General features: G+C 43.4%; 1 protein-coding gene across 1 annotated transcript in view; it reads right to left on the bottom strand.

Annotated features, from left to right (window-relative positions):
• Positions 1 to 15,316: 15,316 nt before the first annotated feature.
• Positions 15,317 to 20,000, bottom strand: part of LOC143287614 (ceramide-1-phosphate transfer protein-like) — a 20,645-nt gene continuing 15,961 nt past the window's right edge. The window contains exon 4 of the mRNA XM_076595733.1: positions 15,317 to 17,033. Within this exon, the coding sequence (XP_076451848.1) occupies positions 16,809 to 17,033 (225 nt within the window). The 3' untranslated portion in view covers positions 15,317 to 16,808. The remainder of the gene's footprint in view (positions 17,034 to 20,000) is intronic.

Below are 20,000 nucleotides of genomic sequence, written 5' to 3'. Positions count from 1 at the left end.
TTAATCATTCGTCAGTCAAAACATTTTAACTGACGCTAAGCTTACGTCATTTTGTGCTTCTCGCCATACAACCACTCCAACCAGTTTGCTGTACGTCATTGGTTTAGCTGGAATCTGTGTTTCTGCTAGACTGTATTTAATTAATATCTCTTTTGTCAGATCAGTAAACTACAACTGGCAGAATCGTTGCAGTTCCATCTTTTGATCTATTCAGTTGGTGTTTGCCTACATTAAACTGATTTAACGCAGTTTGTAATTTTCCACGATGAGCTTGTTAAAACTGATCAGTTCAGGTGACTTAAATTAAGATTGTAAATTCATCTTAAATGATCAACACTTCATTTTCTACTCATTAGAAAGTAGGTGTTGAGCTCTTTCTTTTGTGACCTATCTGGCGTAAATCAGTTCAGGAAACATTTAGAAATCTGTCATTGAACACCTTGTAAGAAACACAATTCTTTTCGGATTTAGCCTGATTTGAGCGATCTGCTTCACAGCACACGTGATTGTCTTTGCAGTTCGCTTAACTTGCATAAATTGATGGAGTGGGTGATCATCTGGTCACTTTTTCTGCCTGACCAATTGCTGGCTAGGCCCCTCTCTCTCTCTCTCTCTCTCTTGCTGTGTCGCAAGCAGTGTGTGTGTGTGTGTGTGTTCCTGGAACGGCTCGTGTCATCGCTACATATCACTTGCACTGTTTTCTTCTTCTCCTCATCTTTGTTTTATTTCTTCTTCTTCTCTTTGTAGCCAATCGCTTAGCTTCATCCTGCTTCAGACAGAACTCTTAGGCTTCAGATAATGATTCACGCACAAGCTGTATTAGCACACGACAGTTTTTGCAACTAACCGGCTGTCCCTAAACGGCTCACACAGATTGTGTGACATCACTCCCAGTTTGAACGCAAAGCCGCTTACATCATTTTGTTCTCTCCAGACAACCTACTCCTCGACCAGCGTTGTGGTATGCTATTGGCTGAGCTGGAATCTGTGTTTCTGGTCCATCGTATTTAATTAATATATCTTTTGTCAGATCAGTAAACTACAAGTGTTATATACTGGCAGAATCGTCGAGATTCCATCTTTAAGTCTATTCCATCTATGTTTGCCTACGTTAAACTGATTTAACACAGTTTGTAATTTTCAGCGACGAGCTGACCCTGTTCATGTGACTTAAATCAAGATCATAAATTTAGCGTAAATAATCAACACTTCATTTTATACTCATTATAAAGTAGGTGTTGAGCTCTTTCTTTTGCAACTTATCCAACATAAATCATTTCAGGAATCATTTAGAAATCTGTCACTGAACACCTTGTAGAAAAACACAGTTGTTGTCAGATTCGGCCAGATTAGGGTCGAACTGCTCGCAGCACACGTGATACTCTTTGCGGTCGGCTTAACTTGCATAAAATGGCACAGCGAGTGATGAGTGATCATTTCATACCTGGTCAGTCATCTGACCAGAGCTGCTCTCTCTCTCTCTCTCTCTCTCTCTCTCTCTTGCTGCATCGCGAGCAGTGTGTTTGTCATGTGTGTTCTCACAATGGCTGACACCTCGTTACGTATTGCTGCACTGTCTTCTCTTTCTTATATTCTCTTCTTATTTCTTCTTCTTAGTTCTCTACATAACTATTGTAAATAAAACAATTAAAAAAAAAAAACCCATTTGTGACTGGCATAATACAAATGTCATTTGATGTCAGTGTTTGGTCTTCGCACATATGCATTACGAAGTGGTAGTCTTTCCATGTAATATGTATACATGTGCTTTTACTATTCACTTGTGCCGACATGTTGTGCTAATGACATTTGTTTGTGTCATTCCAGGCACTTCTTCTTTTAGGTCTTCTCTTCTTAGGTCTTCTCTTTTACTTCTCTTTTTTATATCTTCTTCTCTTAGGTCTTCTCTTTTTATGTCTTCTTCTCTTAGGTCTTCTCTTCTTTTTCTTCTTCTTAGCTCTTCTTCTCATCTATATAACTATTGTAAATAAAACAATTGAAAAAACAATTTGTGACTGGCCTCTATATGTTCCTGGCCTGTGCACGGGAATTCTTCTGGAAACGAAGTAACATTACTAAATTCAGCAGTCCAAGTATTGGCTGGTAAAACTGAAAGTGGTTTCCCAAAACTCCCGTGTGTAGTTTAAGTTTCTTGTTGTTCAGCCCCAGAGCAAAGGTGAAGGTCAAAGACAGATACTCTCTGTGATCATGCAGACAGTGATATCTTGCACAACTGTCGTCTGCTTTTTGTGCGGGTTGAACTTCCGTGTTAGCAATCATTGGGAAGCCATGCAGAAGGAATTTTACATAGCCCTGCCTTTTGGAGAGAGAGAAAAAAGTTTATGCGACATGTCCTGTTGTCAGTTATATCATTTCTGTGTTAGCGTTTGTGTCCTTTGTCCCAGTTTTGTTCTGTTGCTTTTTCTTCTGTGTCTTCTGTGTTAGTGTATTGCCTTTGTTTTGTTGCTTTCTCTTCTGTGTCTTCTGTGTTAGTGTATTGCCTTTGTTCTTTCTCCCCATAGCTCCCATAAAATGAAACATATATTGAAATAAATGAATAACTACTGAATATAAAACAACAGATTTACGGACTGTATTTCATTTGACACTGTGCTTTCTTCTGCTTGTTGTTCAGCTGGTTATTTGCCTTAGTTTCTTCACGAGTCGTGATTCTGACTCTCTCTCTCTCTCTCTCTCTCTCAGTCTCACTACCGCCCCCTCCCTCTCTCTCCCCCTCCCCCCAACCCCCTCTCTCTTCAATTGCTCACGGCCTCTCTCATCGATCATATGCTACATCATATGCTACATGTCTGTCTGAGTGTGTATGTGTGCGTGCCTGAAATCTGATTGAATGACACGGCCAGTGACCGGCCGGGAAACGAATGATGAGCGCCCAGTGGGAGCCGCGCCGTCAGCCGACTCCGTCTACCAAGGTGGGCGGCCTGTTGTGCAAATGACCCTGTTTTTAACTGAAGCGCTTAGAGCTTGGTCTCTGACCGAGGATAGGCGCTTATCCACAATCTTTCCTCGGCATTCATGAGTCATTCTTCATCAGCTCCTGCTCGACTTGGTCCTCATTATTTCTCCCAAGCTCATTCTTCTTCCGCATCCTCCCCTTGATGTTCCCACCGTGTATATTGTATTTTGTACATGCCGTATTACCCACCCCTCATACACTTCCCCGTCAACACTCTTTAACACTCTCCCCATCAACACTCTTCAACACTCTCCCCGTCAACACTCTTTAACTCTTCAACACTCTCCCCGTCAACACTCTTTAACACTCTCCCCGTCAACACTCCCCCCATCAACACTCTTTTACACACTCCCAGTCAACACTCTTCAACACTCTCCCCGTCAACACTCTTCAACACTCTCCCCGTCAACACTCTCCCCGTCAACACTCTTTAACACACTCCCCGTCAACACTCTCCCCGTCAACACTCTCTAACACTCTCCCCGTCAACACTCTTTAACACACTCCCCGTCAACACTCCCCCGTCAACACTCTCCCCGTCAACACTCTTTAACACACTCCCCACCAACACTCTCCCCGTCAACACTCTTTAACACTCTCCCCGTCAACACTCTCCCGGTCAACACTCTTTAACACACTCCCCGTCAACACTCTCCCCCGTCAACACTCTCCCCGTCAACACTCTTTAACACACTCCCCGTCAACACTCTCCCCGTCAACACTCTTTAACACACTCCCCGTCAACACTCTACAACACACTCCCCGTCAACACAGTCTCCCCCGTCAACACTCTCCCCGTCAACACTCTTTAACACACTCCCCGTCAACACTCTCCCCGTCAACACTCTTTAGCACTCTCCCCGTCAACACTCTTTAACACTCTCCCCGTCAACAACTCTTCTTTAGGTCTGTAATGTCTGTAGGCTATTACACAGAAACGGTGGCCAGAGATTGGCGACCAACTCAAGGCCACCACTGTACCCTGACGATCACAGTTTCTACAGAGGGAGCAGTTTCCTGTCTTCACCGCTATTCAAAGGTACGTGTTTGTCACGGCTCTTTGGGATCATTAGAAAAACTGTAGGCCTTCCATTCACTCTCTCACACACACACACACACACACACTGGGCTGATCTGTCAGAACGTTCTTTCAGCTGTTTTCTTTTCTTTATTGTAGTTTGGTTTGTTGCAATATCAGGGCTAAGTTGTCGAATGCAAGGATTTGAGGGACATACGTCGATCATATTAATTTATTTGTTTATTTATTTGTCTATTCATTTGTTTATGTATAAATTTTAGTCATTTATTTATCAATTCATTCATTTATTTATTTTTGTTTGCTTGTTTATTTACTTTTTTTTTTAATCGATGGAAAGGAAAGTGCTGGCGTGTTGATGCGGTCACATCAGTGCTGAGTCAGACTCCAGGCGTTTGCAGCATGTTTAATTACTCACGGCCTTTTTCTAATCCATCTAGTGTGTACAACAATGACAGCAATAGTGCCAGTGATAATGATGGCAACGTGAACAACAACAACAACAACTGAGACTATCTGTGAAAACCTGAAACATGTCACGGCTTTCACATCCATTCAAATTCACAGTTAAATAACAAGTGCTGTTGTATACATTTATTGGTTTGTGTACTCACTTTACTAGATGACTTCTCACAAATATTCTTAACTCCGAAGAAACGCGACAAAGTGAAATGAGTGGTGTGTGTTTTGTTTGTTTGTGTGTGTGTGTGTGTGTGTGTGTGTGTGTGTGTGTGTGTGTGTGTGTGTGTGTGTGTGTGTGTGTTTTGTTTGTGTGTGTGTGTGTGTGTGTGTGTGTGTGTGTGTGTGTGTGTGTTTGTGTGTGTGTGTGTGTGTGTGTGTGTGTGTGTGTGTTTATTATTTATCTATTTTACAGTTTATTTATTTGTTTATTTCATTTTGCTATTATGATTTTTCTCACAAACGCTCGTAATCCGAAGAAACGCGACAACGTTAAATGAATACATGCCACGTGTGTACTTTTTTGTTTGTGTCTTTATCAAAATTAATGACTGTCATGACTTTTCTAGCACGTATTTACCTCAAAAGGAACGTAACGATACGCATAGACCAGATTCGTCCCCGGCCGCTACGACTGAATAATTCTTTCTTTTCCCCCCAAGGGTTGCTGTCAAACGACCTTCAACAATAATCAAAACTTGTTCCCTTACTTCCCCATTCCCATTGAAATATTCAAGAAGACATGAACTGAGAAATAACCTGGGCTGGGTTTCGCTCAGCGTTTTCTTGAGAATGTTGCTGTGTGGGCATAATTATGTGAGTTAACATTTCTGCAGACCGGAAAAATCTTAACCCCAAGCAAGCTCAACAACCCAACCTCGACTGAACTGAGACGTAACCTTTGGCACGCTTTTCTGAAGAGAGACAATTGGTTATGACCTTGCAGTACGAATTAGGTACCATAATGGTGCCTACGTTATCAACTAGTTGCGAGGGACAATTATCATGTTATGCGACTTACTCTTTTATTTTATTTTATTGTATTGAATTGCATTGTATATATTTATTGATTTATTTATTCATTTATTTATCTACTAGTATTTAATAATTTTAGGCTATGCTCTGAACTATTGTGTTGTATTTATTCTATTTTATTATCTATTTATTTACGTGTTTTTAGACTATACTGTGAACTATTGTATTGTATTGTATTTATTTTACTTATCTATTTATCTGTCTATTAGTTTTTAGGCTATGCTGAGAACTATTGTATTAGTGTATTGTATTTGTTTTACTTATCTATTTATCTATCTATTTGTGTTTAGGCTATGCTGTGAACTAATTGTATTGTATTGTATTTATTTTACTAATCTATTTATCTATCCATTAGTTTTTAGGCTATGCTGTGAAGTTCAGTTGTTGAAGCATTCAGTCATTCTGTGACGATTCCTGCCTCGTCATGTCTTGCCCCCAACAGGTCACCATGCATGCAGCTGACCAGCTGACCAACTGACCCACATAGTGACGTGTGAACAAGAGTCACTGCCGTACGTGGGACTCCCTTTTGCTGGTGACTTCGAGTAACACTTTCTCGTCGTTTTCTGTTCAAATATAGGACGCTTTTTTTTCTGACCGTGGCCGATGATATGAGGCCAATCTGCCACCCGATGCAGGAATGTGGATGACTTACAAGCCAGGTAAGAGAGGGAAAAGGAGGAGGATATGGGGGGAGGACGGAAATCTGATGTATGTCAAGATACATAGGTCCGCGGTTGCACTCTCTCTCTCTCCCTCTCTCTCTCTCTCTCTCCCTCTCTCTCTCTCTCTCCCCTCTCACCCCTTCTCTCTGTTAATCTGTCTGTCTCTGTCTCTTTCTCTCTGTCTGTCTGCCGGTCTGTATGTCTCTCTCAATGTCTGTCTGTCTCTCTCTCTCCGTCTGTCTGTCTGTTTGCAGTGTGCGTCTGTCTGTCTGTCTCTCTATCTGTCTGTCTTTCTGTCTCTGTCTGTATCCGTGTCCGTCTGGCTGGCTGTCTCTGTCTCTCGCTCGTTCTCTCTCTCCCCTGTCTCTTTGCAGTGTCTGTCTGTCTGTCTGTCTCTCTCTGACCAGAATATGGAGAGAAAAAAGATCCCCAGTGCTCAGTATCAATTATCCCGAAAACAAACAGACAAAAGTTTTGTTTCTTTGTATGCTCTGCTCTCTCTTCCCCCCTATGTGTGTGTGTGTGTGTGTGTGTGTGTGTGTGTGTGTGTGTGTGTGTGTGTGTGTGTGTGTGTGTGTGTGTGTGTGTGTGTCAGTGTGTGTGTACGTGTGCGTGCGCGCGCCAGTGGTGTGTGTGTGTGTGTGTGTGTGTGTGTGTGTAAGGGAGGGTTGAGGGGCACTGGCTAGCGGCCGCCGCGGGGGGAATGAAAGAAAGCCCGGAAGCCAACAGGGCACTGCCGGACGGAGTACGGCAAAGCCGCTGGGAACAGTACGTGGGTCCTTCAGTATGCATGCACATCTAATAACTATACCTATTCGTAGTGAGTGGAGTTAAGTGGTCGCTCAGTCCAGCTACGTTTGCCTTTGTGACTCAGTGACAGAGGTTGCGAACTTCAGCCACCCCGGCACTGACCTGATAAGTTGAGGCACATGTGACCCAGGTCAGTGCCGGGGTGGCTGAAGTTCGCAACCTCTGTCACTGAGTCACAAAGGCAAACGTAGCTGGACTGAGCGACCACTTATCGCCGCTTCACTGACTTGTAGCTTCAGTCTCGCCGCAACTGAACCCGCTGTGGTATACACTAGGTCAGTGCGCTGGACTGACTGGGGTCTGTTGGCGGCTCCACCACAAACCTGTCTGGCTTTGGGTGTCCCGGGCAGAACAGAGAGAGAGAGAGAGAGGAGATTCTGAACTGATCAGCATGGAGTAAAGGGAGGCAACAATCAATGAAAAAGAACATATTTTGAGTCTTGTACTGTTGACCTCCCTTTACAATGCCACAGTGGGAGAAGACCAAACATATATCATGAAAACGTATAATGAAACCAACCAATCGCGTGCCACTTGGAGAAGTAATACAACAGTACATAAAACTTTGGTTACAGAACTTTACGTTGGAGAAAAAGTTACATTGCAGCATGATTTTTTTTTTCTGTGTCATAGCCATCGTCAGGAGATGGCGCACTGAAAATGCAAAACAGCTCACTTCGTCAACTTGGTAACTCTCTCTCTCTCTCTTGAAACGTTCAGAGACTCCCTCAAATTATCTCATTATTATCTTATAAAGAAAACTGCCCATCTTGCTGCAATCTTAAGACATGCAGTGGAGATCCGTCAGGTTGATTCAGTCAGCCACACGGTGTCTTATTTCTCTCTCTCTCTCTCTCTCTGTGTGTGTGTGTGTGTGTGTGTGTGTGTGTGTGTGTGTGTGTGTGTGTGTGTGTGCATGCATGCAGGTGTTAATAGAACACTCAACAGAACTCGGGAAAATACAACCGAATACAACATTTTATTGTCATTAAACTCTAAGGTCTATAAGACAGAGAAGACAATGAAAATATTATATATATATATATATATATATATATATATATATATATATATATATATATATATATATATCTCCAGTTCGCAGTGTACAATACATTGAAACATTGGGTATTGAATATTCATAATCACAATATCTATGAGGGAGAAACGAACATTGACAAATGCTACCAGCCATGGGTGCAATTCTTCTAATACTAGCTCGCAAAGTGTGGCATTTGGCCGACATGTCTTTCCATAGTTTTCTCTATTTATCCCTTGTTACTGCCCTCATAGGCTATGTCTGGTATTTTTTTCCTTTCTATCTAGAATTCAATATAAACAAATTATAGTATTACTATGTTCATAATTCCTGTTTGCCCTTCTGTTCTCTGCTCATGTTAGATTTGAGAGACATAATTATTAATAAATAAAAAGAAAAAAGAAAAAGAAAAAAAAAGAGCGTTCCTTTGTCCATTCTTCAAAGGTTATTATCCTGAATGGAATACAGGTTTCCTTTATCCATTCTTCTGAGGGGAATAATCCTCAATGGAATATGGGCTTCCTTTGTCCATTCTTCTAGGGGGAATAATCCTCAATGGAATATGGGCTTCCTTTGTCCATTCTTCTGACGGGAATAATCCTCAATGGAATACGGGCTTCCTTTGTTTATTCTTCTAAGCGGAATAATCCTCAATGGAATACGGGCTCCCTTTGTCCATTCTTTTTAAGGGGAATAGTCCTAAATGGAATACGGACTTCCTTTTGTCCATTTCTCGACGGGAATAATCCTGAAGACCAACAAACCACAGCCATTTCTTGCCTTTGCACAAGTGTATACACTTGCATTTTTTCACCCACTGACCGCTCCTTCTATTTTATTTGGGGTATGTGTAAAGAGGCTATATGAATACACACATACATCCCATACGATACATATAAGTACACACACATGCACACACACACACATATATATATATATGTGTGTGTGTGTGTGTGTGTGTGTGTGTGTACGTACACACACACACATACATACATACATATAAAAGTCAACATTCATATATACACTTACACATACATTGTTCTGTGACTTTTGATTCGTAACAATGAAGTCATTCCATCATATTTACCCTTTATCTCCGTGTCTTTTGTTTCGAAGTTACAATGAATTTCTTAATACATTAAGAGAAGGAAGGTTTGGAATCTTTGGTCCATTCTTCTTTAGGTATCACCCTGAAAGGAAGTTTGGAATCTTTGGTCCATTCTTCTATAGGTATCACCCTGAAAGGAAGATGGGAATCTTTGGTCCATTCTTCTATAGGTATCACCCTGAAAGGAAGATGGGAATCTTTGGTCCATTCTTCTATAGGTATCACCCTGAAAGGAAGTTTGGAATCTTTGGTCCATTCTTCTATAGGTATCACCCTGAAAGGAAGATGGGTATTTTCCGTCTGGTCAGCAAGGGATGTCTCCATCTTCTCAAGGCTCTGTGATAAGACAAACAAAAAAAAAAAAAAACGTTACTGTATGTATAGTTCAGAACGTTTTGCGTCATCACGTGCAGGATAATGTTTGATCCAGTATAGAATGCATCGCAGTACATTATCTGTGTAACTGGATGTGTCTTATTACCCGAGTTATTTCCCGGATACCATTGTTATATATATATATATTTTTTTTCTACATTATCCATTGTATATGGTAACATTCACTACATCATCCACTATATTGCACTGGCTCTTAGTGCTGCAGTCTTGGGGGCTAGTTGGCCTTTGGGAACTATCCCAAGTGCCGACTGTCCTGAAACCCTCTTGGCCGAGAGACTGGGAATGGAACAGTCCATGTGTAAAGTATGTCAATTATGCACTTTGTTTATGTGGTGATTCCACATAGTGCGTGAGCATGTAAACGGGGCACGTGAATCGCGCAGTTTGTCCACGTGAGGTTTAGTGAAAAACACATGTGCACGTGTGAAACGTATGTCAGTTATTCAATTGCTTCACATGAACATGACTAAAGGTACATTTAAAGGTACACAGAAGAAAGATAGCTTCTTTACGAAAAGATTTGTTTTTTTTTTAACTGGAACCATATCACACCAATTCAACACGTAAAAAAAGCCATGATTGTTAATGCACATAAAATGTTTAAAAAAACCCAATCAATACCACCAGGTAAAACAAATTCAAGAACCAAGATTACATTTAATCTTTTTAATCCTGTTCTGAAATGAGGGATATTAGGATACAATGTAATTTTACAATATAAATGAAACTCAAACAGTAGTTACAGTACACGTGATCGGTGATATACGATCATATCATTTTGTAACCTTTTTCTTCCTTCCTTCTTCTTTTTTCATTTATGGGTGGTAACTCCATGTTAACTAACATATGAATGGGCTTTTATGAGTATGCCATTATTACCCACCCTTCAGGATACTTCATTTTCGGGACTGTAACTGTTTCTATTTTGATCAATTTTCCCGACTTAAACGTATGTCCTTCCTTGCTTTCAACAAATAACGAAAGCCGAAGACAGAATTTGGATTCAAATATTGGTTTGCAATGAACTGATTTCGAAGTTCTGCAAATATGGAGCATTCATGATAAAATCAAGCGTATCTAATTATAATCAGTTATACTGCAGTTGTGACACATATATATGTTTCACGTGGAATATTTGCCATCTGCCAGTTTCAAGTAAATGAATCCAAACATACATCGCAAGAACTGGTAATTATATCTTAGTAAAGATGTCGCAAAATCATTGAATTTCGACTGAGACTCAGACTGAGATTCTTTTACTCAAAATGTTCAAAATTCCTGCAAAAGATCCAAGCCATCAAATGCCATGATTTTCATTGTCATGGAAATGTCAGAGACAGATCATTAGCCATGAAAAGGACACCAGCAGATCAGAGAAAGAGGAAACGGCCCAAAATTTATAACGGCAAAACAGTGGAGAAAGACCTCAGACTTGTCAACAGACTATAGGGGCCATAGACTATGGAGCACCTTTGACTACTTGATATATCGAACGACTTTGGAGCGTCTAAGTCAAGTCCACGTAAAATATAAATAAAGTACGACTAGTGCTTTCATTACCATCTAATAATAAAATGTACTCACCAGTTCCAACAAAAGTTATCTGTTGACTTTTCTTCAGCCTGCACCGTTGACTACAGCGTTCTAGTAAAATGTCCCACAGTAGTGAGTTTAACGTATTGTCTGATGCTCTTCTGGTAACGATGTTCAGAGCTGTGGTCTTGTTCTGTGAACGGTGGTGTGGTCGATAGATGAAGTGTTGGGTCCTGTGAACTCTCCCCCAAACCTCCTCCTTATATACTGTGAACCTCTTCACACACACAGTGTGGAAATACACAACTGACGATGTTTTAACCAATGAAAATGCACGAATGACGATGTTTAAACCAATGAAAATGCAGGAATGACGATGTTTTAAGATGTTATGCCCAGTCAGAGAGAACACCATATCTTATTCAACCAAATAAACGAAATTAGAGAATATTTGCTTTCAATTACTGTGCTTTCTCTGTGTGTATGCATCACGTGAATAAGATAGCACTGTCTGCCATTAGTCAGTCCCCGTATTAATAAACAGCACCACAGATGTCAATGCTGTAACAACACGTGTGCCTTCAGATAGTCGCTAATGTGAAGTTGTTTGGTGCTGGGGTCTTTGGGGCAGTCTGACGATGGTCATATCAGATAATGGATTAGCTGGGGTCATCGGGGCAGTCTGACGATGGTCATATCAGATAATGGATTAGCTGGGGTCATCGGGGCAGTCTGACGATGGTCATATCAGATAATGGATTTCCAGGGCATCCCCGAAATCACGACACAGTGGAGGAAATCTATCACGTTGTCTCCACTGAGCTAATCACAGAACACACACACACACACACACACACACACACACACACACACGCACGCACGCGCACACACACACACACACACACACACACACACACACACACACACACACACACCGATTACACCTTCAGAATCGATACCGTGACCACTTACATATTTACACAGACGGCTCACTCCTAGACAATGGCCAAGCAGGTTCAGCTTTTGTTATTCCAAAACTGAAAACTGAACGATCATACCATATTGGTAAAGATCGGTCAATATTCACAGCTGAACTTACCGCTGTTCTTATGGCTTTAAATTATATTCTTGATCTTCCAGTTTGCCTTCCACAAGTCTTATTTTGTGTTGATTCAAAATCTGTATTATACGCTTTAAACTCATCAAATTGTAAGAACAAGTCCAAAATAATAATAGAAATAAGTCACATTGTACATCTTATGAATTTGAGAGGAACACGTATAACTTTTTGTTGGGTTCCTTCTCACCTTGGTCTCCTATATAATGAATGGGCTGACAGGGCTGCAAGAAAAGGTGCAAAACACCAACAGGGAACCACATACCTTTATGGACCTTTGTCTGTACAAGAGGGGTACCGCTTACTAGAAAAAGCATCATGGAGCAAAGTCAGGGAAGTATACCAGTAAAATAGCAAAGTTTTAAATAAAAGTATAAATAATATTCAACAACCGGAATCTATCAATCAATCAAATACATTCAGTAATTTATTCAGATTAAGGCAAATTCGGGCATTATCAAACAGGATAAAGCTGAACGCTTTCATAACAAAGTTCAGCAGAGATGTTAAATGCATATGTGGAGAATCTATTTCTAGAAAACACATACTCTTTGAATGTCAGAGTCTGAAATCGTTTTTACCAAACTTCTCGGAAAATTCTTTTGAATGTATTTTTGACAATTTCAAGATGCTATCTGCTATTGCAGAAGGTTTGCTGCATAGTCCAATTGGACATTTGTTATAGTTGTTACAGTTGTTTGATGTTAGCGTTTCCTTCTATATTGTGCCTATGTCTCCCGTTTTTAATGCTTTATTTTTTTCCAATGCTCTGTATCCCCCACCCCACCCCACCCCACCCCACACACACACATATGTGCACACACGCGCACACACACATACACACACACCATTTTTCACCCTCTGCCCAATACCGTTCCCTCCACCACGCCCCGCCCTCCACCCTCCCCGCACCCCCGCACCACCACCCCTCCATTTCGTGAAGTGCGAGTCCTTACTGCAAGGGAGACAACAATCTTTTAAACAATGTGAGTTACAGTCGCACACGTTTGCCCTCCCTTTAGCGTATTTCGAACGCCGAAGGGCATGGCCGAGTATGAAAACGAACATGCATGCTGCCGATTCAACGTCTTCATGTATGAGCTATTGCTTTGTTTGTTTGTTTGTTTGTTTGCTTGTTTAAATAAAAGATTTTTTTTTAAATTTTTAATGACCATGAACGGATGACTGTTTAGTAATATTTTTTTAGGCATACATATTTCTCGACACACACACAAACATGCACACGTACACTACAAAGTGCGTGCGCGCGCGCGCGCGAGACAGAGAGAGAGAGAGAGAGAGAGAGAGAGAGAGAGAGAGAGAGAGAGACTGTGCATGTATGCCCGCAAACAGATATGTTTTGAAATCTACTTTTGCGGTGATGGAGGACAATGTTATCGCGTCACACGTATAAAGGGAAGAAACCCAGACAGAACGCACATTTTCCAACTTATTTCATGAGTACAGTCCCTTACACTGTTGAGCTCCAAGGCCCACAAAGAGTTGCCAGAACAAAACTTTATGCAGTCCCCCCCCCCCCCCCCCCCCCCGCCCCCCTTCCCCATCTCCCCCACATCTCCATTCTCTCTGTCTGTCTTCCCCTTCTCTTTCTCTTGCTCCCACCCCCCTCTCTCTCGTTTTCTATCTGTTTCTCTCAGTCTCAGTGTCTATTTTTGTCTCTCTCTCTCTCCGTCTGTCTCTGTCTCAGTCTCTGTCTCTGTCACACACACACACGCACGCACGCACCGCACACGTGCTTGCAGACAGCAGGGGAACAGGAAGGAGACAGTGGGAGACCAATGATTTTTGTCTGCCGGATTAATCTATTTTTTCATTTTGAAGAGCATGTGGATTTCCTGAGCAGATAGAACGTGTGATATTATGCACTCATCATTACGAGCGCGCGCAACTGAAACCACGCACGCACGCACACATACACAAACACACAACAAAAAACCCACAAACTTTGTGATTTTCACTGATTCATATTGATCCCATAACATTTCACAATATTTCAATGAACGGACTGTTCCAACTCGCACGGACTTTGCTTTAAATTGTGACTATGTCAGTGCTCTCTCTCTCTCTCTCTCTCTCTCTCTCTCTCTCTCTCTCTCCCCCTCTCTCTCTCATGCACACACACACACACACACACACACACACACACACACACACACACACACACACACTCGACAATTAAGGTGGCTGTCTATTATACATAATTATACGTAATAAATAAAGATCTCCAAATCTCATCTGATCACCTGCAAACATCTGGCAAGAACTCTATGACCACGAATCAAGTGACGAATTAAATCAACTTAAAACACAGCAAAATAAGACACAAAATAAAATGAAGCAAAAACGAGACCAGTGATCGCTTAAATGAAAAGAATAAAAATTAACTTAAACAAAATAAAATACATGAAACCAAAAAAGTAAAATAAATGCTGACATGGACACATGAAATAACGGATACCCCCAGCGAGTAAAAGTCATAATGCTACAGGAAATATAAAAATCAATCACATGAGTGTAACTGTACTGTCAAATATGTGGATTTACGTACGAACTAATACTGCATGTTTTACACAATATCACCATTATCCTCGTGAGTATCGTTTCAAAATAGTGTAAACGGCAGAAGAAATGGGATGAAAGAAGAAAATAGCACAATAGCGGTTTTTCTTTTCTTTTCTTTTTTCTTCTTCCTTTCTTACTCTTTTCCCTTCTTCTTCTTTTTCTTTCTCCCCCCAACCACTTCTTTGTGCACGTTGGAGAAGCGACTCGGCAACAGAAAAGACAGCCAAGACTTGAAAAAAACATATATATTGCTGAGAACGTAAGGTACATGCATCCGAATGTGAACGTATGTGTGTTAGTTTGAAGACTGGGGGTGTGGTGGGGTGGGGATGGAGGGGGTGAAGGGAACACAGAGATGGGAGGATGAAGGGGGGTGGGGTGGGGTGGGGATGGAGGGGGTGAAGGGAACACAGAGATGGGAGGATGAAGGGGGTGGGGTGGGGTGGGGATGGAGGGGGTGAAGGGAACACAGAGATGGGAGGATGAAGGGGGGTGGGGATGGAGGGGGTGAAGGGAACACAGAGATGGGAGGATGAAGGGGGTGGGGTGGGGTGGGGATGGAGGGGGTGAAGGGAACACAGAGATGGGAGGATGAAGGGGGGTGGGGTGGGGATGGAGGGGGTGAAGGGAACACAGAGATGGGAGGATGAAGGGGGGTGGGCTGTGGAGGGGGATTGTGCGTGCACCAAGTATGGGAATAAAATATGGGAACTGTTCACGCTGATAACTGACTAACAGGCCTGACGTGCGTGTTGTTGACCATGACTGTCGTGACGCTGATAACTAACATGTTGACCATGACTGTCGTGACGCTGATAACTAACATGTTGACCATGACTGTCGTGACGCTGATAACTGACTAACATGTTGACCATGACTGTCGTGACGCTGATAACTGACTAACATGTTGACCATGACTGTCGTGACGCTGATAACTGACTAACAGGCCTGACGTGTGTGTTGTTGACCATGACTGTCGTGACGCTGATAACTGACTAACATGTTGACCATGACTGTCGTGACGCTGATAACTAACATGTTGACCATGACTGTCGTGACGCTGATAACTGACTAACATGTTGACCATGACTGTCGTGACGCTGATAACTAACATGTTGACCATGACTGTCGTGACGCTGATAACTGACTAACATGTTGACCATGACTGTCGTGACGCTGATAAATGACTAACATGTTGACCATAACTGTCGTGACGCTGATAACTAACATGTTGACCATGACTGTCGTGACGCTGATAACTAACATGTTGACCATGACTGTCGTGACGGCTTCGTGTTCTCTTCCTTCTTCTCCGGCTCTGCTTCTTTTGTCACGTCTTTTCGGAGTCGTCTTCCGAAAAAAAAAAAAGAAAGAAATGAAATAAAGCATGAACTATGGCTGATATGCTGCAATGTCACGGAAATATAGGCACAGAATCAGAACTGTACATCAGTCCCTGTCAGGTGGCACACACTCACGGCAGGTATGTCGCACTTCACAATGCAGTATGCCCACACACACCCTAATATACACATGCACGCACACACGGGCACACACAAACACGCGCGAGCGCAGTTTTATTGCTTGTATACATATTTAGATACGTACAAGTGCGCATAGCAGAACACACACACTCTCTCTCTCTCTCTCTCTCTCTCCTAGCATGATCATCATGTCGTTCGCTCACAGGAAGGTATCAGGAGCTAGGTCTCCGGGGAAATAAGTTGTATAAGTTCTCTCTGTCTCTCTGTCTCTGTCTCTGTCTCTAAAAAAATATAATGTATTCCCCCACCCCCAGTCACAATGATTATGCAGCCAATAGCGATAAAACGTCAAAGTGTGTCTTTCCCACGCTATGCCGGCGTCACACAATGTATCAGTAGCAAGTCACCCACCTCCCCTCCGGGCACAACAGTCGTCCTGCCCCTCCCTCCCTCCCTGTACAGAGTCAAGGCGAAGAAGGATGAACAGTAGTACACGCCGAATTAATGTCCACCACCACTCCCCCCTCCCCTCCGCCCCTACACCCTCCCACCCTGAGCCGCTCACGTCACGGGATATGCAACAGTCCGTACTCCGCGTAGACTTGCTGGGCAACGTCAAAGATGGGCTGCCCTTCCTCCGTGACGTCATTGATGAGGTCATGGACCCTGTCGTAGTCGTGCTTGCACATGACGTCAATGAGGAACTTCTTGGAGGGCAGCATGTAGACGGCCAGAGCGGACAGCTGGCGCGTGATCCAGGGGTGGTGCTTGGACAGCGTCCGGCCGTACACCTGGATGGACAGTGTGGTCAGTGTGCAGGTGGAAATTCATTCACCTCAGGTGTTCGAAGGGGTCTGGTCAAGGGTGATGGCATTTCCTTGAACTAGCACTCAGGGAAAACGTCGTCGTCGTCGTCATCATCTTCGTCATTGTCATCATCATCATTATCATCATCATGACCACCACCATCATTGTCATTATCACCATCACCACTACCACCGTCAAACATCATCACCACCATCATCATCAATATCATCACCATGACCACCGCCACCACTATCACCACCACCATCATCATCATCTTCATCATCATCACCATCATTATCATCACTATCACTGTCATTATCACCATCACCACCACCATCATCATCACCATCACCACCACCACCACCATCATCATCATCATCATCACAATCACTATCATCATCACCATCACCATCATCACCACTAACACCATCATCACCATCACTACCATGACCATCATTATCATCACCATCATCACCATCATCAACACCATCATCACCATCATCAACACCATCATCACCACCACTACCATCATCATCATCACCATCACCATCATCACCATCACCATCATCATCCCCATCACCACTAACACCATCATCACCATCACTACCATGACCATCATCATCATCACCATCACCATCATCAACACCATCATCACCATCACTACCATGACCATCCTCATCATCACCATCATCATCACCAGCATCGTCATCATCATCATCATCATCACAATCATCAAGCCCATCATCATCATCATTATCATGACCACCATCATCATCATTATCATCCTAGCCCGTCACTCCTCTCGGAGCACGGACCGTCAACAACAGTGCACCAGTCTCTGTCCATAGCCACCTGTTCCAGCGAGTTGCCCCCAAGGTGTTTCCAGTCTGTTGGTGTCACTCTCTGGGTCATCAGCTGTCTGCATTCGAAGCACACATCTGAATTGTAATAACTCCTTTCCTCGTTCGAGTTCACAGAATGAAAGTGACAACAAAAAAAAGCAATGGAACATTATTATGCCACTAACTGCATGTGCGATGAGATTTGAACTTCTCGGCCATGTCCGTCACATGAGTAAGAAGCTGTCACATTATGGCTAGCATCCGCGACGGTGGGTTGTGTGGGCTTTGACTTTGAGATGTGGAAATGAATGCACGTTTGTCGCCGAAATGAATGCAAGTGCATTCCGCAGACTGCAGGAAAGGGACCCAACTTGTGGCTCGTGAATCATGGCTGATGGCTCGTGGCTTGTGACTCGTGGCTCGTGACTCATGGCTGATGGCTCGTGGCTCGTGACTCATGGCTCGTAACTTAAGCCGTGCGACATTGGCTCGTGGCTCGTGACTCAAGCCTTGTGACACTGGCCCGTGGTTCGTGACTCAAGCCTTGTGACAATGGCTCGTGGCTCGTGACTCAAGCCTTGTGACACTGGCTCGTGGTTCGTGACTCAAGCCTTGTAACAATGGCTCGTGGCTCGTGACTCAAGCCTTGTGACAATGGCTCGTGGCTCGTGACTCAAGCCTTGTGACAACGGCTCATGGCTCTTGGCTCGTGACTCAAGCCTTGTGACAATGGCTCGTGGCTCTTGGTTCGTGACTCAAGCCTTGTGATAATGGCTCTTGGTTCGTGACTCAAGCCTTGTGACAATGACTCGTGGCTCTTGGTTCGTGACTCAAGCCTTGTGACACTGGCTCGTGGCTCTTGGCTCGTGACTCAAGCCTTGTGACAATGGCTCGTGGCTCTTGGTTCGTGACTCAAGCCTTGTGACAATGGCTCGTGGCTCGTGACTCAAGCCTTGTGACAATGGCTCGTGGCTCGTGACTCAAGCCTTGTGACAATGGCTCGTGGCTCTTGGTTCGTGACTCAAGCCTTGTGACAATGGCTCGTGGCTCAAGCCTTGTGACAATGGCTCTTGGCTCTTGGTTCGTGACTCAAGCCTTGTGACAATGGCTCTTGGCTCTTGGTTCGTGACTCGTGGCTCCCTTTTCCCATTCAGCCAGTCTGACTGTGCACGATGCATCAATCCAAAAAAAAGAAAGCCGCCTAGTTGCCACGAAGACCAAAGTTGTGAGTTCGAATCCCCGACGCCCATAAATCAGAAAAACCGCTGCCCATCTGAACGTGCTGTTGGAGTTAGTAGACCGTAACTTCTCATTCCCTTCTGTCCCGGGATGATTAGCCTCGTCGGTACTGTTTTGAGTCAACTCTCCATTGTTGTCATAACGCGACTGCGAGCTTGCCGATGGTGGTGGTCAGGTTGTAGCTGTGGACGGTGTTGCTGCCAGGTTTGGGTATTCTCGTCTGTCTTTTTCTGACCGTCCCATTGACTGGTTATTTGATTACAGTCAGGTGTAACGTCTGTCTTCCTCTGACCGTCCCATTGACTGGTTATTTGATTACAGTCAGGTGTAACGTCTGTCTTTTTCTGACCGTCCCATTGACTGGTTATTTGATTACAGTCAGGTGTAACGTCTGTCTTTTTCTGACCGTCCCATTGACTGGTTATTTGATTACAGTCAGGTGTAACGTCTCTGTCTTTTTCTGACCGTCCCATTGGCTGGTTATTTGATTACAGTCAGGTGTAACGTCTCTGTCTTTCTCTGACCGTCCCAAGTCAGGTGTAACGTCTCTGTCTTTCTCTGACCAAGTCAGGTGTAACGTCTCTGTCTTTCTCTGACCAAGTCAGGTGTAACGTCTCTGCCTTTCTCTGACCAAGTCAGGTGTAACGTCCCTGTCTTTTTCTGACCGTCCCACTGACTGGTTATTTGATTACAGTCAGGTGTAACGTCTCTGTCTTTTTCTGACCGTCCCAAGTCAGGTGTAACGTCTCTGTCTTTCTCTGACCAAGTCAGGTGTAACGTCTCTGTCTTTCTCTGACCAAGTCAGGTGTAATGTCTGTCTTCCTCTGACCGTCCCAAGTCAGGTGTAACGTCTCTGTCTTTTTCTGACCG

This window comes from Babylonia areolata, chromosome 11, assembly GCF_041734735.1.
Source record: "Babylonia areolata isolate BAREFJ2019XMU chromosome 11, ASM4173473v1, whole genome shotgun sequence".
NCBI lineage: Eukaryota > Metazoa > Mollusca > Gastropoda > Neogastropoda > Buccinidae > Babylonia > Babylonia areolata.
Note: the sequence above shows the minus strand (reverse complement) of the source record. Positions and strands in the feature narration are given on the sequence as shown.